Source organism: Emiliania huxleyi, assembly GCF_000372725.1.
Source record: "Emiliania huxleyi CCMP1516 unplaced genomic scaffold EMIHUscaffold_78, whole genome shotgun sequence".
NCBI lineage: Eukaryota > Haptophyta > Isochrysidales > Noelaerhabdaceae > Emiliania > Emiliania huxleyi.
This window is the reverse complement of record NW_005196163.1, coordinates 402,753-428,514: the sequence shown is the minus strand read 5'-3', so window position 1 is coordinate 428,514 and position 25,762 is coordinate 402,753. Positions and strand designations below refer to the sequence as shown.

At 66.5% G+C, this 25,762-nt stretch overlaps 7 protein-coding genes across 7 annotated transcripts in view; 6 read left to right on the top strand and 1 right to left on the bottom strand.

Annotated features, from left to right (window-relative positions):
• Positions 1 to 242: 242 nt before the first annotated feature.
• Positions 243 to 2,117, bottom strand: EMIHUDRAFT_465735 (SBPase; the record flags this gene model as incomplete). The annotated part of the gene is made up of 7 exons (XM_005760111.1): positions 1,605 to 2,117; positions 1,502 to 1,534; positions 1,310 to 1,411; positions 1,148 to 1,231; positions 1,012 to 1,057; positions 689 to 710; positions 243 to 449 (listed from the first exon to the last, which is right to left on the bottom strand). Exons 1-7 carry the CDS (start codon positions 2,110 to 2,112, stop codon positions 243 to 245), a joined length of 1,002 nt encoding a protein of 333 aa, XP_005760168.1. The 5' UTR covers positions 2,113 to 2,117.
• A 3,713-nt stretch (positions 2,118 to 5,830) lies between these two features.
• On the top strand, positions 5,831 to 6,745 carry EMIHUDRAFT_68427 (hypothetical protein; the record flags this gene model as incomplete). Its single annotated transcript, XM_005760110.1, has 1 exon — positions 5,831 to 6,745. A coding segment is annotated over one exon (915 nt), but the record flags the coding sequence as incomplete, so codon positions are not given.
• Positions 6,746 to 9,067: 2,322 nt separating this feature from the next.
• EMIHUDRAFT_218288 (hypothetical protein) lies at positions 9,068 to 11,239 on the top strand (the record flags this gene model as incomplete). The annotated part of the gene is made up of 3 exons (XM_005760109.1): positions 9,068 to 9,295; positions 10,622 to 11,077; positions 11,231 to 11,239. 3 exons carry the CDS (start codon positions 9,068 to 9,070, stop codon positions 11,237 to 11,239), a joined length of 693 nt encoding a protein of 230 aa, XP_005760166.1.
• Positions 11,240 to 12,124: 885 nt separating this feature from the next.
• EMIHUDRAFT_218286 (hypothetical protein) lies at positions 12,125 to 14,326 on the top strand (the record flags this gene model as incomplete). Its single annotated transcript, XM_005760108.1, has 6 exons — positions 12,125 to 12,670; positions 12,800 to 12,946; positions 13,155 to 13,377; positions 13,709 to 13,740; positions 13,814 to 13,852; positions 14,171 to 14,326. 6 exons carry the CDS (start codon positions 12,125 to 12,127, stop codon positions 14,324 to 14,326), a joined length of 1,143 nt encoding a protein of 380 aa, XP_005760165.1.
• Positions 14,327 to 16,173: 1,847 nt separating this feature from the next.
• Positions 16,174 to 19,159, top strand: EMIHUDRAFT_465734 (hypothetical protein; the record flags this gene model as incomplete). Its single annotated transcript, XM_005760107.1, has 8 exons — positions 16,174 to 16,703; positions 16,823 to 16,891; positions 16,966 to 17,016; positions 17,085 to 17,238; positions 17,304 to 17,598; positions 18,118 to 18,282; positions 18,565 to 18,580; positions 18,980 to 19,159. Coding segments are annotated over 8 exons (1,460 nt in total), but the record flags the coding sequence as incomplete, so codon positions are not given.
• Positions 19,160 to 20,009: 850 nt separating this feature from the next.
• EMIHUDRAFT_218284 (hypothetical protein) lies at positions 20,010 to 20,405 on the top strand (the record flags this gene model as incomplete). The annotated part of the gene is made up of 1 exon (XM_005760106.1): positions 20,010 to 20,405. One exon carries the CDS (start codon positions 20,010 to 20,012, stop codon positions 20,403 to 20,405), a length of 396 nt encoding a protein of 131 aa, XP_005760163.1.
• Positions 20,406 to 22,900: 2,495 nt separating this feature from the next.
• Positions 22,901 to 25,762, top strand: part of EMIHUDRAFT_438512 (hypothetical protein) — a gene marked incomplete at its 3' end in the record, with an annotated part of 3,609 nt that continues 747 nt past the window's right edge. Inside the window, exons 1-8 of the mRNA XM_005760105.1 lie at positions 22,901 to 23,384; positions 23,476 to 23,552; positions 23,621 to 23,758; positions 23,952 to 24,047; positions 24,348 to 24,423; positions 24,740 to 24,861; positions 25,386 to 25,457; positions 25,658 to 25,738. Coding sequence (XP_005760162.1) covers positions 22,941 to 23,384; positions 23,476 to 23,552; positions 23,621 to 23,758; positions 23,952 to 24,047; positions 24,348 to 24,423; positions 24,740 to 24,861; positions 25,386 to 25,457; positions 25,658 to 25,738 — 1,106 coding nt within the window. The remainder of the gene's footprint in view (positions 23,385 to 23,475; positions 23,553 to 23,620; positions 23,759 to 23,951; positions 24,048 to 24,347; positions 24,424 to 24,739; positions 24,862 to 25,385; positions 25,458 to 25,657; positions 25,739 to 25,762) is intronic.

The window sequence follows — 25,762 nt, the reverse complement described above, 5'->3', positions numbered from 1 at the left end:
GGCAATTTTTGATCCCGAAGTAGAGGGGGGCACCGACCGAGGCAGTCGTGGAGTGTAAAAGAAAAAGGGGGATTTTGGGGTGTGGGGGATGTCTGTGGCCCCTGCTTCGTGCGCACCTTTATTTTGCTCGGGAGTGGCTGCCCACCGCCATCCCTGGGCCCACTGGGCACTGGTGTGAGGGGCCCCCCCCTAGTCTTGCGAGGGGTGGCTGCTACCTTTGCGTGGGTAGGTAAGAACTCGTCTCATGCGAGAGAGGCCGCCGAGAAACAGGTGACCGCCGCCAGGGCGGGGGGGGGGGCGCCTTTCCCCTTGACAATGAGCTGCATCACGTCCGAGACCATGCCGCCCGTGTAGCGCAGCTGGTACCGGTTCTCGTGCCAGTACGCGATCAGGGAGGCGTAGCCGGGGTGTTCGGTGACGGCGCGCAAGTTGCCGGGGGCGAAGAGTGCCTGAGAATAAGAATGAGGAGGAGAACGATAACAATCATACGCCCGCCCTCCCACCGGTTGCCGGGGGCGAACAGGGCCTATCCTTGCTGAATACGCCACGCCTCAGGGCGGGACTGCGGCCTTGCGCAGTGTCTTCAGAGCACCGCGTGAAGACGACGGGGAGGAAGGCAGTGGAGTGCGTGGCTCTCCAGTGCTGGTTGGGAGACAAGAGTACATATTCCGCGTCTAGGGAAGAGCGCCCCCTCGCCGAGGGACGTGTACCTACGCGCTGACAACGCCAGCCTCGGGGCGGGAGTCCGGTGTCGTGCGAGGCATTCAGAGCACCGCGTGAGGACAACGGAGAGGACGACAGGGAGTGCAGCGGAAGGCGGGTGAGTACAGCTGAGTACGTGTCCTCTCGAGTGCTAGATATGGGGGAGATATGGGGAGATATGGGGAGGTGTGTCCTCTCGAGTGCTAGATATGGGGGAGATGTGGGGGAGATATGGGGAGATATGGGGAGGTTCTTCTCGAGTGCTGGTTGGGAGACAAGAAGACGCCCTCAGCTCCTAGGGACACGTACCGGTTTGCGAGCAGCCAGCGCGCGCCGCCGCCGCCCGCCCGATCGCCTGTTCACAGAAGGGACGAGTGAACCTCGGGCAACCTCGGGCAACCTCGGGCAACCTCGGGCAATCTCGGGCAATCTCGGGCAGTCTCGCCGGGGACGAGCAGAAACTCCGCGACGCCGCCCGAGCCGGCGAGAGCGACGGCGAGTGTGGTCCGCGGGCCGTAGATGCACGCGCCTAGTCCCATACCCTCCAGGGTGGCCGAACCCGGTGTGGGTTCGGTCCCGTGGGTGTAGGGTGAGGGAGGGAAGGCGCCCGCGGCGAGCAGCGACTCGCCGGTCACGTTGAGCAGCGACGGCGCGCGCCACACCCCGAAGAGCGACCCCACCGCGAAGTTTGTGTCGATGATTGACGAGCCTGCGGGCGAGTGACCGCGCGGCGGGGCGGCGGCGGGAGGTGAGGCGGCGGCGCGGGCCGTGGGCGCTCCGGGCGGCGGAGGAGATGCGCCGTGGAGGGGGTCGACGCTCGCCGACAGCACGCCTAGGGCCGCTCTCCCGCCGGTCACGACACACCGCTCCGGCCAACGCGGCGAGGTGGTGCCGTGGTGTGCCGAGGTCTGCGGGGACGGCGGCAGGCACGCTTCCCGAGAGGCGCTCGCGACGCTGCCGCTGCTGCACGAGGTCGACGTCCTCCGAGTACTGCCCGGCCGGGTCGAGGCAGCCGAGCGGGTCGAGCGGCGTCGAGACGGCGGCGACGCAGCCCGTGCCCCGCAGCGCGTCGACCATCAGCTGCTCGGCGACGAGGTCGATGGCGACGCCGCTCATCCGCTCGTCGCTGTGGTGCTCGTTGAAGCACGAGTACGAGTCGCACGACGCGGTGCGCACGCGCTCCGCCACGTCCATACACGCGCCGCCGAGAGCGAGCACCACCTCGCTGAGCGACTCGGACGCTCCGCAGTCGCTCAGCCAGCGCTCGAGCGTGAGCTCCGCACCGGCAACCTGCATGATCGGCGCGGCGCGAACCCGAGGTGATAAGCTACGCAGACGCGGCCCGCTCGAAGGGAGCAGCGACGCAGAGGCAGCGGCGCAGAGGCTGGAGGCGATGGCGAAAAGCATCATCGGGCACCACCCAGGGCGAAAGAATTCTTCTAGCTTGGCCTTTACATGCTGCTAGGGGAAACCCGGAGCGCAGAGCTAACCCTCGGGGACCCGTGTTTACTTTAAGGCCCTTGCCCTGCGAACGCGCACCCCCGGGGCTAGGGCTCTCTTGCCCGCAACCCGATGCCAATCATCCGGCCCGCTGGGTGCGCTTCTCAGCTCCGCGGCCCTGGGTGTGCGGTTACTGACTGCACTCCAAGTGCTCCAAGAGGAGGACGGAGTTGCGCCGAAAGGCGAAAGAAGCCGCGAGAACAAGGGACCGGCAGGCGGCGGCGTCGCAGGACGAGGCAGAAGAGAACGACGCGACAGAGGAGGAAGTGACAGGGACAACCCGCCCCCCCAGCCGAGGCCGGTCGAAGCCCACTTGGGCACAGCCATGAGGAGTCCTCTTGGTGCTCCTGGCGGCCTTTCAAACCTCGGGCGCGCGCCGATGGGGGGGGGGGGGGTCTTGCTTGCTCCACACCGAGCGCCATCGTTCTTTTCGGTCCAGCCGCGACCGGCGTGCCCAATGAGGGTCGGCCTGCACAAGGTCTGTGCCGCGGGCGCTCGTCGCCAAGTGCAGTGTCACGCTCGCGCTGGATGGAGCGGGTCACAATGGGAAACCCTCGTTTCCTAGTCACTCGGTCCCCCAACGGAAGAGGCCTCGCTCCTATTGGAACAAGCCAACATCAGATTTGCCTCGTGCGTCCCTTTTTGAGCCGGAAAGCTATTTTCTTTTGGGTCCTGTGGGCACCCTAACGTCTTGCGCTTGCCTGACGGCGTGCCAGAGTCGACTGCACTGGCCTTGAGGAGCATTGACCGACCACGACAACGTTGGTCCCGATCTTTGCTCGAATCGAGAATTTTCTTTTTTTGGCTCTCGACAAACACGGAGAAGAAAAATGGGGCTCGACAAACACGAGAGACGTGTATCGGACACTACCCCGTCTCGAGGTCTTGAGGAAAGACGCCGGCAGCAGCGGCCAAGCAGGCGCCCGAACCAGCAGACACAGGGACGACACAGTGGGTGGAAGGCCTACCAGATGTCAGCGGCCTGTAGCGCGTACGCACACTGCGCCTCTCTCGCCGGTGACTGCTGCCCCACGTGCCACGACCGGCGGAGTCGTCCCGAGGTCAACCATGCTCGCTCATCTATCGGACCCTCGCTACCCAACGCGGCCAAAGGATATATCGAGAGAGACGAGTCGAGGTCTTGAGGAGTTTTGATCGCGGTGACGGGGTAGAGTAGAGCTAATTCGCCCCCCGCACCCACAGAGAGCCGGAGCCCTGAATGGTGGCGGGCAGCATCTCGGGCGAGGCGGCGGCGGGAGCGAGTGACGCGGCCTCTTCCAGCTTACTGGGCAGCCTTCCCGACGAAGTCACCGATGCGGCTGGGCGAGGCGACGAGGCGGCGCTGCTGGCGTGGCTCGACAGCGGCGGGCGGGTCAACGCGACTTGCAGGGTAGGCGATACGAGCGGCATCACCGCGCTGATGCTCGCCGCCCCGGAGGGCCACGAGCGGGTGGTCGATCTGCTGCTGCGGCACGGCGCGGAGGTCAACAAGCAGAACAGCAACGGCGGCACCGCGCTGATGATCGCCGTCCAGGATGGCCACGAGCGGGTGGTCGAGCTGCTGCTGCGGCACGGCGCGGAGATCAACTTGTCGACCAGCAAGGGCGGCACCGCGCTGATGCTCGCCGCCGGCAAGGGCCACAAGCGGGTGGTCGAGTTGCTGCTGCAGCGCGGCGCGGAGGTGAACTTGCAGGACAGCATGGGCCGCACCGCGCTGATGCTCGCCGCCCAGGAGGGCCACGAGCGGGTGGTCGAGCTGCTGCTGCAGCGCGGCGCGGAGGTGAACAAGCAGAGCAGCGACGGCCGCACCGCGCTGATATCCGCCGCCAGCCGAGGCCACGAGCGGGTGGTCGAGTTGCTGCTGCGGTACGGCGCGGAGGTCAACCTGCAGAACAGCTTCGGTGGCACCGCGCTGATGCTCACCGCCGCCAACGGCCACGAGCGGGTGATCGAGCTGCTGCTGAACCGCGGCGCGCAGGTCAACCAGCAGGACAGCGACGGCGGCACCGCACTGATGGACGCCGCCCGCTACGGCCACGAGCGGTTGGCCGATCTCTTGCTTCAGCACGGCGCGGAGACCGACATGCAGAACGCTGGTGGCGTCACCGCGCTGATGGCCGCCGCCCTCTTCGACCACCCCGCCGTCGTGCTCCGCCTGCTGCGTGCGGGAGCGGATACGAAGCTGCGCTCTGAAAACGGCAAGACAGCGCTGCAGGTGGCCAAAGAGCAGGGCCACGCCGCGTGCGTCGAGGCCTTCCGGCAGCACGTCACGGAGGTGGCCACGGCGGGGCGGCGCGAGGCGGCGGCGAGAGGCGCGGGCGGCGCTTCCTCGGGCGAGGCGTCGATGGGGGCGAGTGCCGCGGCCTCTTCCAGCTCACTGGGCAGCCTTCCGAAAGAGGCGGGGAACGCGGCTGCGGAAGGCGACAAGGCGGCGCTGCTGGCGTGGCTCGACAGCGGCGGGCGGGTCAACGCGACTTGCGTGGCGGGCGATACAAGCGGCATCACCGCGCTGATGATCGCCGCCCAGGAGGGCCACGAGCGGGTGGTCGAGCTGCTGCTTCAGCGCGGCGCGGAGATCAACAAGCAGAACGGCAAAGGTGGCGCCGCGCTGTGGAACGCCGCCCAGCAAGGCCATGAGCGGGTGGTCGAGCTGCTGCTGCAGCGCGGCGCGGAGGTCAACCTGCAGGCCAGGAACGGCGTCACCGCGCTGATGTGCGCCGCCAGCCGTGGCCACAAGCGGGTGGTCGAGCTGCTGCTGCAGCGCGGCGCGGAGATCAACAAGCAGAGCAGCATTGGCGGCACCGCGCTGATGTACGCCGCCCAGGATGGCCACAAGCGGGTGGTCGAGCTGCTGCTGCAGCGCGGCGCGGAGATCAACATGCAGGACAGCGACGGCAACACCGCGCTGCTGCTCGCCGCCGGCCAAGGCCACGAGCGGGTGGTCGAGCTGCTGCTGCAGCGCGGCGCGCAGATCAACATGCAGGACAGCCGCGGCATCACCGCGCTGATGCTCACCGCCGCCAACAACCACCCCGCCATCGTGCTCCGCCTGCTGCGGGCGGGCGCAGACGCGGCGGCGCGCACCAATAAGGACACGACGGCGCTGCAGTTTGCCAAGGAGGATGGCCACGCCGAGTGCGTGCGCGCCCTCGAGGAGCATGCGGCGGCGGAGGCGGAGGCGGAGGCAGCGGCGAGGGAGGCGGAGAGAGCGGCGGCAGAGGCGGAGGCGACGCGACACGCCGACGCGCTGCTAGCGGAGGAGGAGGCGGAGAAGCAGGTGGAGGGGAGCGCCAAGAAGAGCAAGAAGGGCAAGAAGAAGAAGAAGAGCGGCGGCGGCGAGGCACTCGTCTCGGCTCCGGGCCCCAGCGCCATCGCCGCCTCTTCACCGCCACCCCCGCCGCCAGCCTCTCCTCCTCCGCCGGCCGACGCAGCCGCCATCGCTGCGGCGGACGAGGCGCTGCAGCAGGCCGTGGCTGCTGGCTTGTATGACGGATTAGCGAGAGCGCTGGAGGCGTGCAGCGGCCTCGCGAGCCCGGCCGTGCTGGCGGCGGCGAGGCGTACGCGCGACAAGCTCAAGGAGGCGCGGAGGCGGGACAGCCAGCGGCTGCGCATGGCGCATGGCGCGGCGATGGGCGCGCTCAAGTCGCTCGACACCGCAGACAGCCCCTCCGCGCTCCGCGCGGGCATCGCCGCCGCCAGGCCGCACGTGGGCGTGCTGCCTGCGCTGGACGAGGAGTTGAGCGCGGCAGAGTCGCGGCTGGAGGAGCTGTCTGTCGCTGCCGAGCCGGCGGAAGAGGCGGCTGTTGCTCGGCCCGTCGAGCTAGCCCTGTCGGACCTCACCACGGCGACGGATGGGTTTGCAGAGGGCAAGCTGATTGGCAGCGGCGGATTCAGCCGCGTCTACGAGGCGTCGGCCGACCTCCACCTCTCCCTCGCCGCGCCTCCGCAGCTGCGCCACTTGCCGCTCGTCGTCAAGCGGGCAAAGTCGGGCCAGTCCGGCGGTTTGTCGCGGGCGGAGCTCGAGGTGAAGCTGCTCAAGGCGGTGAGCCACCCGCACCTGCTGCCGCTGCTCGGCTACTGCCTCTCGCCCGACGGCGTCTGCCTCCTCTCGCCGCTGATGTGCGGCGGCTCGCTCGAGGCGCGGCTGCGCATCTCAGATCCCGACAGCGCTGCGCAGCTCCGGCGGCTGGGCATGGCAGAGCCGCCGAGGCCGCTGACGTGGCGGCAGCGCGTTCGCATTGCGTGCGAGGCGACCGAGGCGCTCGTCTACCTCCACTCGAAGGGCATCGTGCACCGCGACGTCAAGCCGGACAACATCCTGCTCGACGAGAAGCTGACCGCTGTCCTCGCCGACACGGGCTTCGCCAAGGACCAGCGGCCGGACGCGTCTGTCCGCTGCCGCTCGACCGCCCTCTACATGTCCACGGGCTACCTCTGCCCCTCCATCACCAAGGGGGGCGAGTACTCGAGCAAGACGGACGGCTACGCCATCGGCATCACCCTCCTCGTCTGCCTCACCAACCGGTCCGAAGTGCAGCTCACCGACCGGTGCGAGGACGAGTTCGAGGAGGACTGGACCGACATCGACGCGGCGAAGCTCGCCGACGTGGCTGCGGGCTGGCCAGCCGACGCGGCTCGCGCAGTCAAGGACCTCGCGCAGGCGGGAGACGGGCAGAAGAGCCTCTGCCACAATAGCCTGCGCAAGAGGCCGACGCTGCCCGAGGCGCTGCTAGCTCTCCGGGCGTTGCTCTCTGGCTCGCAGCGAGGGGCGGGGGTGGAGGAGGCTGCGCCGGCACCTGGAGACGAGGCCGCCACAGCAGCCGCTCGCACCACCGGCTACGAGCCTTCGCCGCTCTCGGTGCAGGTGCGCGGCATGCGCACGGGCGGCGACGCGCAGACGCGCATTCAGGACAACATGCTGCTCGCCTTCAAGACGCTGATGCCGCGCCTCGACGCCGTCTACGCCTCGCGCTCTGCGGCGGCGCCCGACGGCTTCGAGGAGCGCATCAACTTTTGGCACCGCGAGTGCGGCTTGCCGGCCGAGCTGCGGAGCCAGCTGCACTTGCTGCGCATCTGGGCGAACGCAGCGCGGCACCACGACGCGGCGAGGTGGAGGAGGGACGGGCCGCGCAGCGAGGGGGAGGCGTCGCGGCTCGTGGCCGCGGTGACCGAGGCGATCGGGGCGCTCGAGGGGTAATATTTGTGTGTACGAGTGTTCCTCGAGGTCGTATGGTACACCGTCGTCGGTGTGTACTCAAGCAGCCCCCCCCCCCCCCGCCGTAACATGCACATCATGTTGGTTTAAGCAGCAGGCGGCCCAGGGCTTTAACCTTTATGTATATAAGTAGAGGAACCAGTGGAGAGGACAGCGGGGAGGGACGTGTCCGAGGTGGTGGGGGGGCTCGTTGTGCGAGTATATGGGACACGATGGGTCTCAAATATGAGGGGTTTTGACTCCTACCGGCTCCTGACGCTATTCCTGGCAGCTCTTATGACCAGGATCAGTAGTGCTATGATACAGGGTGCCCATGCTAGCGCAGGAGCTGCCACACTCGCCCGGACCGTCCCCTTCTGGGGCCGGTTCCGCAGCCCGCGAGAGCCGACAGCGCGGGACAGCGGGGCCGTGCCGCGGGTGCCTACTGCCGAGTGCCACAAACACTGCGCCGTCCCGCCATCACCTACAGGCTGTCTTGTGTGATGGTTGGGATGTCAAAACGCCACCATCTTGGCTCTTGCGACCTCAAACCCGCGAGCTGTATGGGTGGTCCTGACGTCGACAGACGCCCAATGACCACGGTGAAGCTGAGCCGGAACGCGTCGACAAGTCTCGCCTGAGCCCGTGGCGGTCGCCGGCTGGGTCGCTGTGCACGGGCCGGTACCTCAGGCGTCACCTCCGCAGCCTCAGGTCTCACACTCCATCACCTCCGACGGGACGCTTTCGGTGGCACGCTCGGCGGCGACTTTGTGGCAGCCCCACAGCGAGCGCGGCGTCGAGCCTATTCGGTCTGGTCGGTCGGCCGCACTCACTGGGTGCCAGGGAGTGCGGCCGAAACGCGAGCGGTGCTTCCTGGCAGCGCGCGCCGGCTGTGGGGCTGCCACAACTGCCACAAACTCGACTCACGCTTTTTTGGGACATTTTCGACGCTTTTGTCCCATACTAGTATACTCGCACAACATGCCGGGGGCAAGGGGGGCGACCCCCTCGCATCTCGGAGAGGGCAGTGACCAGTAGTAAAGGGGAAGCGGCGGGGGGCCCTCTCAGTTGACCAGCGGTTGTGCGCCAGGCCCTCCTGCTCGGCTCCAGCTCCACAGTACGCAGTAGACAAGTGATGATAAAGCGCGCTGCGCGAATACGGAAAAAGCGCGTTGTTCGTGCTACCCAACGTTGGTTTTGAGAGAGAGAGATTTTAGCAATAGTTTTGGTTGGTTGGTTAGTGTTTTTGGTTTTGTTGGAGGATGTTCGAGTGGCGGGCTATCCCGCTTGCGGGATGGCTTAGCGGGTTCGAGCCGTCACACATTGGCTGCCGGGGTGTGCCGAGGGGGGGCTGGGTGGGCGGTAAGCCGTCATTGCCCGGCGCTGCTTGCTTGCAGCGCTCTGGGTGGTAGTGGCGGCGCTCCAAGAGTGGTGCTCTTGGGAAGAGGTTCCTCCTTTCCGCTTCCCCCCCGCAAGGCGCGAGACACACATGTTGTTGGCAAGGTAAACACAGAGCTCACTTTAGGTGCTGAAGAAACTTTCGAAAAAAGAATTCGGGGGGCCGAGCGATGGCAGAAAACCCCCTTTGTGAACAGACGCCGTCCTTTCCCTCCGCTGCCTCAGCGGCGCACCCTGCAGCCTCAGCACAGCGACTGCCGGTTGAGTCCGCCGATGCGTGGTGCGGGATCGCGCGACGAGAGGCACACCTCTGCTGCCGGTGGTCAGCTCAATGCTAAGCAGCTCAGCAGCCACATCTCAGATGCCAGCGGCGCCGACGCACTGCTCACGCTCTTTGCTGCCCACAGCGCGAGCTTGGACCACATCCACGCTGCGAACCTGTGGAACAAACTGGGCAAGCAGCGCATCGAGCGGCGGCACGAGGGGCAGCTTGAGCAGCTGGTGCAGCGCACGCTGGACCTCATTCCTTCGTGCCGTGCACGCGAGCTGGCCAACGTGTCTCACGGCGTTGCAAAGTGCGGCCTGCAAGCGAGGATGGTGCACCCGTTGTTCGTAGCGGTGGCGGAGGCGGCGGTGCGCGGCGAGCTGGATGGCTTCAACCCTCAGAACCTCTCCAACACGGTGTGGGCGTATGCGACGGCGGGCGTGGCTGCGGACGAGCTGTACGCGGCGGTGGCGGAGGCGGCGGTGCGCAGCAGGCTGGCTGGCTTCAAGCCTCAGAACCTGTCCAACACGGTGTGGGCGTACGCGACGGCGGGCGTGGCTGCGGATGCGCTGTACGCGGCGGTGGCGGAGGCGGCAGTGCGCGGCGGGCTGGCTGGCTTCAACCCGCAGGAGCTAGCCAACACGGTGTGGGCGTATGCGACGGCGGGCGTGGCTGCGGACGCGCTGTACGCGGCGGTGGCGGAGGCGGCGGTGCGCGGCGGGCTGGCTGGCTTCACCCCTCAGGCCCTGGCCAACACGGTGTGGGCGTATGCGACGGCGGGCGTGGCTGCGGACGCGCTGTACGCGGCGGTGGCGGAGGCGGCGGTGCGCGGCGGGCTGGCTGGCTTCACCCCTCAGAACCTCTCCAACACGGTGTGGGCGTATGCTACGGCGGGCGTGGCTGCGGACGAGCTGTACGCGGCGGTGGCGGAGGCGGCGGTGCGCAGCAGGCTGGCTGGCTTCAAGCCTCAGAACCTGTCCAACACGGTGTGGGCGTATGCGACGGCGGGCGTGGCTGCGGACGCGCTGTACGCGGCGGTGGCGGAGGCGGCGGTGCGCGGCGGGCTGGCTGGCTTCACCCCGCAGGCCCTGGCCAACACGGTGTGGGCGTATGCGACGGCGGGCGTGGCTGCGGACGCGCTGTACGCGGCGGTGGCGGAGGCGGCGGTGCGCGGCGGGCTGGCTGGCTTCACCCCTCAGGCCCTGGCCAACACGGTGTGGGCGTATGCGACGGCGGGCGTGGCTGCGGACGCGCTGTACGCGGCGGTGGCGGAGGCGGCGGTGCGCGGCGGGCTGGCTGGCTTCACCCCTCAGAACCTGGGTAACACGGTGTGGGCGTATGCGACGGCGGGCGTGGCTGCGGACGCGCTGTACGCAGCGGTGGCGGAGGCGGCGGTGCGCGGCGGGCTGGCTGGCTTCAAGCCTCAGGACCTGGCCAACACGGTGTGGGCGTATGCGACGGCCGACTATCATCACCAGGCGCTGCTTGCCGACTGCTCGCGCGTGATCAGCGACTCGCTCGCGCGGGATCCGTCGAGGTGGAGTGAGGAGGACCGCCGTCAGCTGCACCAGTGGCAGCTCTGGCTCTCTCTGGAACGCGGGGTAGACGGGCAGCAGCATCTCCTCTCCGAGTCTCAGCGCAAGCTCTGCTGCGACGCCATGCAAGGCACCGAAGTTACGATCTCGCGCTTGCAGCGCTCCGTTGCAGCTGCCCTCGCCTCCGTCCATTCTGGCTTCGAGAAAGAGCACCTCGAGCCGCGCACCGGCTACTCGCTCGACCTGGCGCTGCCCTCGTCACGCGTCGCGATCGAGGTGGACGGCCCCTCTCACTTCATGCTGCCCGACGGCAGGGGCGTGCGCAGACCCAATGGGCCAACGCTGCTCAAGCGGCGCCTCCTCGCGGCGGCTGGCTGGAGGTTGATCAGCGTTCCATTCTACGAGTGGGACGGCGTTGCGACAGCCAATGGGCAGCAGACCTATCTGGAGAGGGCGGTCGCCCCGCTGTTGGGCTCCAGTACTGTGCGCACTGACTCCCGTAGGGCGGCTCCCGTGGTGTACCTGTGTTAGTCGGCCAGCGCCAGTCCCACCCCCGTGTAGCGTGTTCCGTTTTTTCAATCCTTTTACCCGTGGTGTACCTACCTTTGGTTCTTGTTCTCGTGCCTGTATGTATAGTACTTTTAGCTTACTGACTGGGAGAGAGAGAGAACGTACTGGGAGAAAAGGGAGAGGGTTCTCTCTCTGCCTGTAAACTGTGTTAGTGGCGCGCGCCTAGAAAGAAGAGATGAATTCAGAAACACCTACCTGCGATAGCAACGGATTACCGACCGAAATCACCCGGTTTTGCCCAATTCGTGGCGTTGGCGCCTTGGCCCATCCCGCCGCGTGTCCAAAGGCGAGTGTCCCGGCCGGGAAGAAGAGGACCGCGTCCACCGCCGCCCCGCTGCTGCTAAGGTTCTGATAGGCGCGGACGGACTTCTGCTCCCCCTCGTGTGGCGCCTCCTGAACGACCATCACCACCCGTCCGCCCGCCTCCGCCGTGGCTCATTCCCATTTTTCTTTTTCTTTTGAGCAGGTGTGTGCCGCTGCGCGACACGCTCGCGCGGCGGCGGTGTGTGTGTGTGTGTGTGTGTGTGTGTGTGAGGGGGGGGGGGGGGCTCGGGGGCGCGCAGGACAAAGGCTCGACGATCATCGGCTCGCCGAGGGGGAACGAGGAGGGGGGAATGGGCGGTCGGCGTCGGGGTAGCAGCACCAGGGCGTACGGGGTAGCCGTCACTTTCCTGCCTCACAAGGGCGGGGCTGTCCCGGAAAGTGAGAAACGCCGGGCAGCGTGACGCACAACTGAACCCTCCCATATGTGTTTGGGGTTCCTCCTTCGCTGTCCCATCTCCTCATCTCTTTCCCGCCTGGGCGGGGCGGGGGGCGGGGGGGCGGCGGGTGCGGGTGCGGGGTGCGGTGCGGTGCGTGCAATCGTGTGTCTGGCGTCATGTTGTGTGTGCCTTCGCTTGTTATTAACATCAGTCTACCTCAAAAAAAGAAAACGAGCGTGCTTGCGTGATTACCAGCGTTATGGCAGACATCTCGGCGAGGTCGTGGCTGCTGCTCTCCGTCACGTACCTCGCTTACGTCTGCATCTACTGCGCGCGCAAGCCCTTCGCCGTCGCCAAGACCAGCATCAAGGACGACCTCGGCGTCGCCGACGGCCAACTCGGCCTGATTGACACGGTGCTGCTCGCAACGTACGCGGTGGGACAGCTGTCGCTCGCGCACGCGGTCCGCAGGTTCGGCCGGCGCTGGACGCTCGTCCTCGCCTTTGCCCTCTCTGGCGCCGCGACCGCCGCCTTTGGACTCTGCAGCTCGGCGCCCGCGATGATGGCGGCGTGGGGCGCCGCCGGCCTCTTTGCGGCGCCCGCGAGCCCGCTCTTCTCGACCCTGGTGGGGGAGGCGGTCCCCGACGCGGTGCGTGGGACGGTCCTCGGCGTGTGGAGCTCCTGCGAGAACCTCGGCGGCGCGGTCGCAAACAGCATCGCGGCGAGTGCCCTCGGCGGCGGCTGGCGGCGCGTCTTCTTCGTCTCTGGGCCCGTGGTGTCGGTCTGGGCGGTGGCGCTGATGTTTGTGATCCCGCGGGAGGCCGCGCCGCCCGCCGCCGCGCCAAGGCCGGCCACGCGCGCCTCGCCGCGCCTCGCCGCCGCCGCGGCAACCGGGAAGGAGAAGGGGGAGGGCGCCGCCGACGCCGCGCCGCAGCGGCCGCTCGGAGTGCCGGGGGTGGGTGGCGCGGCGGCGGCGTACGCGCTCACCAAGACGTCGCGGTACATCATGATGTTCTGGCTGACCGTCTACCTCAAGGAGCACATCCTGATGAGCGCATCCAACGCCGGCCACGTCTCGTCGGTGGCGGGCACTAGAGGCCGGATATCTCCCCACATCTCCCCACACCTTGATGCCTAGAGGCCGGATATCTCCCCACATCTCCCCACACCTTGATGCCTAGAGGCCGGATATCTCCCCACATCTCCCCACACCTTGATGCCTAGAGGCCGGATATCTCCCCACATCTCCCCATATCTCCCCCGCCCGATGCGTACTGTTGCACACGGAGGTGCTGGACGTGGCCGGCACGGTCGGCGCCGTGCTGACGGGCGTCGCGACGGACCGCCTCTTCGGCGGTTGCGCGCTGCGTGTCGCAATGCACTCGTGCTGCGCCACCGGCGCCTGCTTCCTGGCGCTCATGCTCGCTTGCCTCTGCGACATGCCGTGGGCGACGCACGTCGCCGCGATCGCGTCGATCGGCTTCTTCATCGCGGGTCCGGGCGGCGTCCTCGGTGCGAGATCTGGGGGGAGATATGGGGAGATATGGGCCGGGCGGCGTCCTCGGTGCGAGATCTGGGGGGAGATGGGGGGAGATATGGGGAGATATGGGCCGAGCGGCGTCCTCGGTGCGAGATCTGGGGGGAGATGGGGGGAGATATGGGGAGAGATATGGGGAGATGTGGGGAGATATGGGGAGATCGGAGCACATGCTTGCCAGGTAGGGGAGATATGGGGAGATATGGGGAGATCGGAGCACATGCTTGCCCGCTTCGACAGCGCACGCCTCAGCGACGGCCACCCTCGGCCCAGGTGCATCCGCGCGCGGGCTGGTCGGCTACGCAGGCCGGTCCGACGACAAGCAGCTCGTCGCGGCGGTCGCGGGGGCTCGTGAGCGGCCTCGCCTCGGAAAGAAGAAAGCGGATCACGCGCGCGTTTCTTTCTTCGTAGGTCGCGGGGCTCGTCAACGGCCTCGCTTCGACGGGGCCGGTCAGACGCTTCCGAGAGAGCCGTTGCAAGAGACACCTCCGAGAGACAAGTGCGTGAGCCGTTTGCGTGATCATTCCACCAAGCGCTTCCAAAGGTCCAAGGAGGCGGCGGTAGGGGGGAAGAGGGGGGGGGGGAGGGGGCAGACGGGCCGGCGAGGTGGAAGGTGGCGTCGGGGGGGGCGGCGGGGCAAAAGGCGGTGGGGGGGGAGGCGGCGGGGGGGGGGGGCGGCTTCCGAGACACCCTTCCGAGAGAGGCACTTCCGAGCGAGACGTCCGTTCTACTTGCGAGAGCCGCCCCGCCCCTGCTCGCGCGCTGCAGGTCTTTGGCGTGCTCGTCGCGCCGCAGCTCAAGGCGCTGGCGGGCTGGCCGGGCCTCTTCGGCGCACTCGGCGCGGCGATGCTCGCGGCAGCGGCGGTGCTGCGGCCGGCAGTGGCTATAGAGGGGGCGTCTCTCGCCAAGCTCAAGCGGGCCTGAGCAGGGCCATGTTTGTGCGCGCTCGCTGCCCCGCGGCGTCTTCTCCGTTGGCATGCGCTTCGATGGATGCCGCGCCTGAGGCGCACAGCCATACCAACACGCGGTCGACCGAAGGCACCAGCGACACCGCGACGCTGGATACCCGGTCTCAAATTCGAATTGGCGGAGCGCGGCCGGTGCGTCACACACTCACACTCACTACAGGGGGTATAGTCTGTAACTGAGAGCCGTACGGTAATAATGATTCTTGTCAACAATTTTGTCGGGGTCTCTCACAAGCTGCGCGAGAGAACACATCGGCTAGTTCCATTTCACTCTGACACGCTAATCTTGAAAACGTCCAACGGAGCTCCGTGTTGCTCCCAGCGCCCTCCCCCGCGCTTCCTGCGGCCATGGCCGATGATACTAGTATGAGAGGTCATCTGGCTACCGCGAGCGCGACTCAACTCGCCGACGTCGTCCGATGATTGTGCCTCAAAGTCAGCCTCCGGAGGCTATCGTGGGGTCGAGCCGGCAGTAGCCGTGACATGTGGTTCCACCACCCCTCGTATGCTTTGCCTCTGACCGCCACCGTTCCCAGGCTGCCAAATGGGATGGAAAGGAAGGCTCGGCGAGCGTATAGAAGCGTGCTCGACCTCGTCGTGGCAACCTGCACGGCAGCGCTGGTAGGCGCGATGAGCGTCGTGCCACCTGACCCGAGACGGGTCGCAGGCGTCGTACCGAGCGCGTCGAGACCGTGTCCTGATGTGATCTGCACGGGTGAGTCACGTCGGCGTCAAAGGAGCGACTTGCGACCTGTCCGAGCTTGATCTCCGATCTCAGCGGCGTCGAGTCGTCTCCGGCGCGCGACAAAGGTACATCCACAGGACGCGCAGAGGCAGCTGCGACCCAGCCGATTGGACGGCGTCACACCGCGCCACCTGCTGTGTGACGCCGTCCACTCGGCGGGGTCGCAGCTGCCTCTGGAAGGCACCGAGATGTACCTTTTTCGCGCAATGGTCAAAATCAAGGTTTTGTAACGCGAGCTGTGCCACAGTGAAATGGAACTAGCCATCGAGCACTGGTTGCGTAGTAGTCTAAGTTCTGAGCCTCGAGGCTGAGCGGGTCTAGGTGTGCCATGGCACGCTGGGGTGCTTGCGCGGTCTAAGATCAGCGGGAGCCTCTTACATCGGCTAAGTCGGCCGTGGCACGGCCTGGGGCCAGGAGGCTCCCACCGTGATCAATCAACGATACGGCGCAACATGAAGTGCTGCGATCGGGAGTGCCCCATTTCTTTTTTCCTTTCTTTTCTTGGGTCCTGTGAGCACCCTAGCTAAGTGCTCTACTACCCAACCATTCATCGAGCGTGTACGTGATGGCCGGGCTGCCAACAAGGCCCTATGCTACCTCACGCGCGGATCGTTCAAAGAGGACCAGCGCATGCACAGGCTTCTCTGACACATGCGTTTGTTTGAGCTTGAGGCTATTTGTGAGACACGCCCGACCGTGACGGAGAGCGAACCGACGCTGCACTATCAAACTATTAGCCTAATAACGTACCTAATTATCAACACATACCTAATAATTAGCTTGTTATTAGCTTAATAATTAGCTTATTTACACAATCAGTTTCGTGAAAAAAGCTAATTATTAGCTTATGAATGACCTAAGAACATCTTTTAATTCTTTCCTGTGTTAGTGCCAGTGCGCGCCAGTCCCGTGCCCAGTGTTGTGCGAGCGAGTTGTTGTAAAATTCTTTTCAACCGTGGCGTACCTGTGTCGAACCTGTGTGCTGCGAGAGAGAGTCGTTTCGTTGAATTCTTTTCTGAGGACGCCCAGCCCTACTTGGTTGCCCGAACGTGGAGCCGCCATGCCAGACTCAGCTGTTGGAGATCTACTGGGGCTCGCATCGCCGGACGCGCCGGCGCCGGTTGCGACTGAGGAGAGCGTCAAGCCGGAAAGAAGCGCGACCGTTCGCTACCTATACCACGAGCCGCAGCTGTCTTCGCTTTGCGGTGTGCATGCGCTCAACAATCTGCTGCAGGGTCCATACTTCGGGGCTGGCGACCTCGGTGAAATTGCGGCACGCGTCGAGACTCGAGAGCGCGAGATCCTCCACGACGCGGCGCTGGCAGAGCGCTCCGCCTCGAGTGGCCATGTGGACGCGAACTTTGGCGACTTCTCGATCGAAGTGTTGTCGGCGGCCCTCGAGGGTCACGGGCTGCGGCTGCTCAACATTGCCTCGTCCGAGGTGGTGGTCCAGATCGCCTCCTCCCCCGAGCACGAGGAGGGCTATCTCTGCCACCGAGGCTCGCACTGGTTTGCGCTGCGCAGCATTGTCGGCCTTTGGTTCAACGTCGACTCGCGGCTGGAGCGTCCTCGCCTGCTCTCGGACCAGGCGGCGACCCGGCCTCGCGGCAGAGCCACGCACGCCGCACACTCTCCCGCGGGCGGGAGCCTACACCGCTGCAGCCCAAGGTCAGCTGCGGTCTCCGCCCGCCTCCCCCTCCGCAACAGGAGCTCTGCGACGGCGTCCGGAGCCTCCGCGACGGCGGCCACACGGTCTTTGCGGTGCGGGCGGCGCCGGCGCGCGGCGACGGCGGCCCGGCGCTCGCATCTTGCCGCACCGCGCCCAGGGCTGGAGGTCCAAGCATGTATAGGTTCTTGACGTGCTGGCCGACGACGCACAGCGGGTCGAGGGCAGCGAGCCGGTGAGGAGATCACGGGAGATCTGGGGAGATCTGGGGGAGATGTGAGAAGACGTCGCTCACCGTCTCAGGCCCGAGCGGGCGCGCTGCCGCTGCCTTCTCAGCCGCACGGCGGCGCCGGGCTGGAGACGGTGTGGCACCCTCTGGAGTACGTCGTCGCGGCGGCCGGCACCGACGGGGCCGTTCTTGCCGGCAGTACCCTACCAAGCCCGCTCCCCAACTCCGGTGAGAGAGAATAGGCGCCGACGGGCCCTTCTTGGCGGCCCGCTTCGGGCAGCCCCCGGGCTCAGACCCCGAGACGCTGGCGGCGGCGGAGGCCGCGGCGATCGCCGCTTCGGAGGAGAATGCGGGCGAGCAGGCCGACTTGGAGATGGCGCTGGCGCTGGCCCACGCTGATGCGGAGGAGGCTGCGGCGGTGGCGGCGGCGGCCGAGGCGGCCGCCGCGGCTGCTGCGGAGGAGGCGGAGGCGAGGAGTGTGGCCGGTCGCTCCCGCGCACTCCTCTCGAGCATCGGGGCCGCGATCTCGACGCGATCTCGACGTGGCGTGCCGCCGCCTCCGCCTCCGCCTCCGCCGCTGCCGAGAGGGTGGGAGCCGCCTAGAAGCGGAGCATCTCCCCAAAACTCCCCGTATCTCCCCGTATCTCCCCGTATCTCCCCGTATCTCCCCGTATCTCCCCGTATCTCCCCGTATCTCCCCGTATCTCCCCGTATCTCCCCGTATCTCCCCGTATCTCCCCGTATCTCCCTGTATCTCCCTGTATCTCCCCGTATCTCGGGCCGTAGAAGCGGGAGACGGAGTCTTGTCTTCCCCACAGCAAGCGCCCCAGAGACACGGACTCCCCTCCTTTCGACCTCATTCAGCTGTACTCGCAGCCCGTACATTCACGCGGTGCTCTGAAGACGCTGCCCGATGCCGTCCTCCCGCCCTGAGGTTGGCGCATTCATCGTACACACACACACACACACACACACGCACACACACACACACACACACACACACACGCACACACACACACACACACACACACACACACACACACACACACATGCCCCACCGCCCCGTGTGATGTGTCGGAGGAGTCTGCCTCACCCCACCCCGGGCAGGTGGGAGACGCACCTGGCGCCCGACGGGCAGCGGTACTACCACCACCGCCCGAGCGGCACGACGACATGGCAGCGACCGCTCGACATGGGCGGCGGCCTCGGCGGCGGCGGCGGCGGCGGCGGCGGCGGCGGCGGCTTCGGCGCGGCTTCGTCGAGGCTCGACCCGTTCCCAACCGCGCAGCAGCTGTCCGTGGAGGGGGCGGAGGGGGCCAGCGGGAGCGAGGGGTCGTTTGAGGCGCCGAGACCCGCCGAGATTCGCCGAGACCCGCCGAGATTCGCCGAGATTCGCCGAGATTCGCCGAGATTTGGCGAGATCTTCAGGAGATCAGACTCGGCGCACCACGCCCAAGCGCGCGTGGGCTGACTTAGTCATCAGCTGGGCGAGATGGTCCGAGATAGCCGAGATAGCCCGAGAGTGTCCGAGAGTGTCCGAGATTGCTCCGATAGGCGCCGCGGGGGCGCGGTGGGACGGCGCGCGCCGCCAGCGGGGGCTTTGCGACTTCGGAGGACGCGGCCCTTGCGTGGGCGCTGGAGGCGTCTTTGGCGACGGACGGCGGCGGCCGAAGTGCGAGACATTTCCGAGACACTTCCGAGACAGCTCCGAGACGCTCTTCCCCACGCCCTCTCTCGGTGCCCCTCCCGCGCTGCCGCTCCCTCAGCACTCCCCGAGCAGCACGCACAGAGCATGCGAGCCGCGCCAACCGACCGGTCGACTGCACGCGCGCAGGCTGTGGCGGCGGCGTCAGCGCGACGAGTGCCTTGCATTCCAGCGGCCGTGCGGCCGGCGGATCGGCGCTCGACGTGTGTTTGCCATGCCCCACCCGTTCCCCGCGGCCCAAGCACCAACCCTCCGTGTCTGCAGGCCACGGATGCGGACGCAGCGCTCGCTTGGGCGATGCAGCAGTCCCTTCAAAGCGCCGGCGTGGGTCCAGCGCCGCCGGCGCGTGCCCCCGCCGACGCCGGGGCGCCGACGGCCACGGCGCGGCCGCCGCCTGCCGCTGCGCCGCTACCGTCGCCACTCATTGACTTGGACATGGACTGATAGGAGCAGGAGATTGTGATGCAGTAGAGGGCCGTGTGGGGTTGAACGTAGGAGGGGGGGGGGGGGCGTGTGGGCGCCTCTGTGGGCGCCTCTACGTCCGAGAGCGGAACCGCGGTGGTGGTGGCCGGGCAGATCGCGACAACCACATGCACCAAAACAAGAACTCTCCGAAAGACTGTGAATAGCGCCTCAGCAATCGGAGACGAATCGCGCCTTCTCCTCGTCGAGAGCTCGGCGCGGCGGGTGTGGGCGCGTAAGTCCGGATTAGAGAGCTCGGCGCGTCTCGTTGTAAATCGTGTCAACTCGCGCGTCCGGCGTGTCGTCCGGCGCGATGTGGGCGTTCCGGTGGCGCCGTCGTACGACGCCTGCAAGTGTCTCAAGCATAATAACGCGAGTCGGCGTCGCCCCAATGCGCCCCTCAGCCATCTGTCCCCTGCCCGTGGTCAGTCGGAAACCGGTGATGCAGAGGCGGCGGTATTCGTGGACTAGCTGCTCCCTCCCCATGCCCAGGACCTCCTCTAGCACGGATTCGTCCAGGGTCGTGATGTCCAGGACTGCGCGGAGTACCGCCTCGAGGGTCAGTATGGTGTATGGACATTCGTGATTCGAGGGCGAGGTCCAAAGTGCGGGGCGTGTCGTTTCGATTGCTCTCACGCCGCCCAGTCGGCCGCACAGGTCGCATAGCCCCTGCCAACGCGGCTTCTTACATCGTCGCGGTCCAACCGGTAGCGCATCGGTCAACACTGAGTACGCCGTGTCTGACGTCGGCCGTTGCCCCCGTCCCCACCGACGTCGCTGCCGTCGGAGCTCGTGGCGAGATCGGAGCGGGTAAGTGCGCACTTTGGCATTAATGCTGTGCTTGCTCGTCGGTCTGCCCGCGTTTGCGCCTGTACCCACTTGCACGCCGGAGGAGATCGCGCGTCGCTCGTGCCAGGGGCCCGTCCTTGGTTCCCGCGTTGCCGGAGAGCGCGGCTTCCATCACGGCGTGGCCTCCGGCTCGCCGCTGCACAACGCTGTTGTTCTTTGGACCCGATACACACCCGAAGCAGCCGAAGCGATCGTGGACGTGCAGCTGCTGCTCGTCGAGGCGCGACACGCGGAGGCCCTGGTTTCGGACGGCGTGGCGGGCGAGCACGTGAAGACGTGGGCAGCGCAGACGGACATCGAGAAGGACTGGGTGGTGAAACTCGATGTGCGCGGACTCGAGTCAGGTACAGAGTATGTCTACGCGTTAGTACAGACATAGAGCTTGGTGAGCGCCTCCGACGCGGGGCGCTCGAGTCCGCGGCCGCCGAGGTCGACGTGGACTCCGCAGCCCTTGGAGCACTTGGAGTGCAGTTATCAACCTCACATCCAGGGCCGGGGAGCTAAGAAGCGCACCCAGCGAGCCGGATGATCGGTATCGGGTTACGGGCTAGAGAGCCTCCATCTTCTTCTTGAGGGCGTCGGTGTCGAGCACCCCCCAGATGACATATTCATCAGGAAAGCGTCCAGAGCTTCCTCCACTTTGATCTGCGCCTCCTCAAGTGCGATCGCCGCCACACACACACACACACACACACACACACACACACACACACACCGCCGTGACCATCTCCGGCCGGCGAGGCATCCGCGGCGTCGGAAGACGCCGCCGTCGCCTAGACTCCCTTGCGTCACTACGTATGTATGTATGTAGAAGATGAACAACAGTCAGGCTCTACGTGCCTCCCCGTGTTTGTAGCCTGGCGTTTGTGCCGGCCGTGCCCCGTTTGTGCCGCGTCCCGTGCGCCCGAGTTCACTGACGGGCTGAGAGGTCTTGCGGCGCAGCCGCACCTGCCTCCACATTATACGGATGCGTCGGCCTTACTGGCACACGTATACGCACAGGTGTAGTGTCTAGTGACACACACTGGGTCAAACCACACACACCTCAAAGGAAGCGGCACAGACCACATCGACCACGCACGCACGCGTCTCGCGACGCGCAAACACTCTGAGGACTGAGCTGAGATGAACAAACAAATTCAGAGGCAGTGGAGAGGTGCGTGCGAGGCTAGTGCGCTGCCCGCGCGGCGCTCCACCGGTCGCAGAGCGCCAGCCTCACTCGCCTCGCCATGCCAGCAGCCGGGCGCGCGCGGGAGAGGAGCAGAGCTGGTGCGTGGCGGGAGTCGGTAGCCGAGATCTGGACGCGCAGGACCGCCGGCGCGGCGAGGCTCGAGCAAGCGCCTGTGTGGAGGTCGAACGGCGTGTGGGAGGGCGGTGGGCCGCGAGAGAGTCGCGCAGCCCCGCGTGTGTGGACCGGTGGCGCTTCGGGTGGCGTATCGGGCCGTCAGAGGCAGATACGTGGCGCAGCGAGTGCGAATACATGCGATAATTCGCACGCACCGTGCCGAGCCGACCCGCGTGCACGATTGGAGCACCTCGAGGCGGCGCGATAGGCGGTGTGTCGAGGTGCCGCGGCCCGCCGCTGCAGCGTGTCGAAAAGGCGCTCTCGGAGGCGCCGCGGTGGCGGCCGAGCGCGCGGAATCGGCGAGCAAATTTGATGGCGTGCCGGCCGTGGGCCCGGACGAAGGCGCTACCGGCTCGGTTCGAGACCAGTGCCTGCAGGGACGCCTCCAGCACTCAACACAGAGCTGGTTGAGGACGCGGAGACTTGGAACGTCGACGCCTACTTTGGGCGCTGCATGTGCCGGTGGGGCGGGGGTGGGGCCAAATAGCCGAGCGGGAAAGGTGCCTGCAAGGATCCCCAAAGGCCTGGGGTCGAATCTGGCCCGAAGGAATCCTAAAAAGGGGCCCTAATGGGGGCCTATGCGGCCCAAAAAGGCACCTGTGAAGAGAAGCCCCCCTAAGGATGAATGAAGTCTCCTAGGCTGTGATGTCTCCTAGGCTGTGATGCCCCCCCCTAAGGATGAATGAAGTCTCCTAGGCTGCTTGTCTCCTAGGCTGCTTGTCTCCTAGGCTGCTTGTCTCCTAGGCTGCTTGTCTCCTAGGCTGCTTGTCTCCTAGGCTGCTTGTCTCCTAGGCTGCTTGTCTCCTATCGACCCCGACTCGGACGGCGACGGCACCCCCGACGCCGAGGAGGGCCCCGGCGACGCTGATAGCGACGGCATCCCTTGCCGATCCGCACCTTCCTAGGCTCTTGGGTGGCGTGTGTGAGTGAGTATTCTTGATACGAAACCACGACGACACACACCAGTCGACTCGCATCGGTTGCCTCCATGAACGGCGGAGCTATTCTCGCGCCCACACCACACCTGTGGCTCCAACGTGGACACGCCCATAGCTGGGGACACTACTAGGTCACGCATGGCATCACAGAAGTTTTGTCTCTGGGCCCCGAAAGGCATCTCTAGCAGTGTCGTTACGCATGCCCCCTCCCCTCCTGGGCGCATGCGCCTCACGTCTCGCCAGAGCATACGCCCTTGGTGTGTGGCGAGACGAGTTTTTCGCATGCAGCGAGCAGCAAGCCGCCCGCCGCAAACAGCCGGAGGCATCGCCACGGCACTGACTGCGCCGCGCTCCCGCACCCGTCGACGAAGCTCCCCCCGCGGAAGACCGCGCGTAGCGACGCCTTGTCGATCGAGATGGGCGCGCCTGAAGCTCGCCCACCTACTGCCCCTGAGAGTTGGTTACGAGTGGGATCAGCTCCCCCCCCTTGGGATCAAAGCTTCCACGACCTCGCACCCAACATCTCAGGCGGGATCAGAAGGATACACTCTTGGGTGGCGCCCACCCGCCAGCTCTTCACAAACCTGGTCGGGTCTTCCTATCACCTTGCCCGCTGTTGGCCGCCGGCGCCATGTCCCTCCTCGACCGCTACATGGACGACCTCGAGTCGCGCCGCGAGAAGGCGGGCTCTGATCCGTCCGACTATGAGGACGTGGGTGGCGTGGCAGTCTCGCCCGAGTCGGCGGCGGGAGATACAGTGGTGTTCAAGGCGGCAGACATCAAGCTGGCGCTGTCGAGGCCCCCGCCGCCTGTACCCGACGACGCCGCGTCCGTCTACTCCACCACTTCGGAGCTCGGAGCGCCCGTCGGGAGCGTCTCTCCGCCAGCGCCCGCGGCAGCACCGCCGCCACCGCCGCCGCCGTCCGCGGAATCGCCGCGCAATCGCGTCGCCCCAGGGACGAGCGTGGCGGCGCTGCTGCAGCAGCAGCGGCAGATGGCGGAGCAGCTTCGGCAGATGCAGGCCAAGATGGACTCGGAGCGGCGCAAGCGCGAGCTCGCCGAGAACGCGATGGAGGTTCGAGCGGACTCTCGCCGCCGCTGCCCTCTCGCCGCCCGTCCTGCCACCACCGCCCGTCGCCTCGCCCCCCCCCCCCCCCGTCCCCCAGGTCGAGCGCGCCTTCCTCCACGGCAAGCCGAGCACCACCTTCCTCCTCCGCGTGGTGATTCCGCTGCAAGCGCGCCCGTGTCTCCGTTAGCGCCGCTCCCTCCCCCCGCGACCCCTCCCCTGATGCGTCCGTTTTCTTTTTCAAGGCGCGCTTCCGCGCCGCGCGCGCGGCGAGGAGCTACCGCATCCACCTCCTCTTCGTGCGGCGGCTGCAGTGCTCGGTTCGCCGCTGGGCGGCGACCGCGCTGCTCAGCAGCAGCCGCGCCGGCGCAGTTCGTCTGCAGGCGCCTTCCGAGAGCCTTCCGAGAGCCTTCCGAGAGATTTTCGAGAGATTTTCGAGAGATTTTCGAGACTTCTCCAGCTCCGTCACAGCTCACACGCATCCCCCCCCTCCCACGTCTCCCACAAGCCTCTCCTCCCACTCTCTCTCCCCCCCCTTGCCCCCTCCCCACTCTCCTCTCGCTCCCTCTCTCGCAGGCGGCGGCGCGGCGGCGCGCGTGCGTGCTGGAGCGGCTATGGCTGCGGCGGGAGAGAGCGGCCGGAATTGTGCAGTGCGCGTTCCGCGTGTACAAGGTTGGCCCTAACCCTAACCCTAACCCTGACCCTAACCCTGACCCTGACCCTGACCCTGACCCTGACCCTGACCCTAACCCTGATGGGGGAGATTTAGGGAGAGTGGTGGGCGGAGGCGCGCCTCTTCCTCGGACATATCTCCCCACCATCTCCCCATATCTCCCCATATCTCCCCATATCTCCCCATGTCTCCCCATGTCTCCCCATGTCTCCCCATGTCTCCCCCCTATCTCCCCACATCTCCCCAGATCTCCCCTTTCTCCCCATATCTCCCCATATCTCCCGTTCCGCGTGTCCCAGGTTGACCGGCTGGACGACCCCGACCTCATTACAAGCCGCCTGTTCGCACGCCTGTTCGCCGAGCTCCCCGGCAAAGGTACCCGGCAGGATGGGGAGATATGGGGAGATATGGGGAGATGTGGGTGTCGGGGAAAAACCCGTCTTTCGCTTCTAGGGCCTCGAGATGTGGGGAGATACAGGGAGATCCGGGGAGATACGGGGAGATGTGGGGAGAGATTCGGCATTTAGGGCGGCTGGTCACGACATGCCCTGACACGTTAAGGGACACGTCCACTCACCCATCCAGGACACGTCCACACAGTGGGCACAGGACACGCCCACTCACCCCTCCAGGACACGTCCCCCGGGGCACGCCCGGGACCCCCCCCCCCCCCCGCCGCCCCGCCCCCCAGGCGCCGCGCTCGCCGCCGCCGAAGCTCGACTCCGCGCCGCCGCCGCCGAGGATAGCGCCGAGTCGGCGGCAGTGGAGTGGCGCCGCCGGGTGCGGCAGGCGGAGGCGGAGGCGGAGGCGCGGGTGGCGGCGGCGAAGAGGCAGCTGAGGGAGGCGGAGCCGCCTAGAAGCGGAGCATCTCCCCATATCTCCCCACATCTCCCCATATCTCCCCATGTCTCCCCATATCTCCCCATATCTCCCCCAGATCTCCCCCAGATCTCCCCCATATCTAGCACTCGAGAGGACACACCTCCCCATATCTCCCCATGTCTCCCCACATCTCCCCACATCTCCCCACACCTCCCCATATCTCGCGCCTAGAAGCGGAGTACCAAGCTGTGGTCCTCCAACCAGCGCTCGAGAGGACACGCACACCGCCGCCTTCCGACCGTCGCGTGCCCGGCCGTTGTCACTGTACTCGCCCCCCCCCCCCCCCGCCCCCTTCCCTCACGCGTTGCTCTGAGAGCTCTGCACAACACCGCCTCCCCGCCCCCGAGGCTGGCGCAGTCTCACCGCCTAGGCGCGCGGTTGCTACCGCACCACCCACGGGACTGAACCCACACACTGGGTTCGAGACTCTGGAGGTGTGGTACGTGTGTACGTAGGCGGAGGCGGCCAAGCGCGCCGCCCTCGACGAAGCCGCGACCCAGCTGGCGGCGTATGGGCGCGCCATCGAGGTGATGCACGCGGAGATGGCCGGCATGCGTGCGCAGGCGCGACCATATCTCGCCATATCTCCCCCTATCTCCTCGCCAGATCTCGCCAGATCTCGCCATCACTCGCCAGATCTCGCCATCTCTCGCCAGATCTCGCCATCTCTCGCCATCTCTCGCCATATCTCGCCATATCTCGCCATCTCTCGCCATATCTCGCGCAGATGGCCGGGATGCACGCCAAGGCCGAGGGCATGCAGGCGAGGGCCGAGGGCATGCAGGCGCGCCCCGCCTCTGGAGAGCGTGTGAGCCGCTCCCCCCTTCCCACC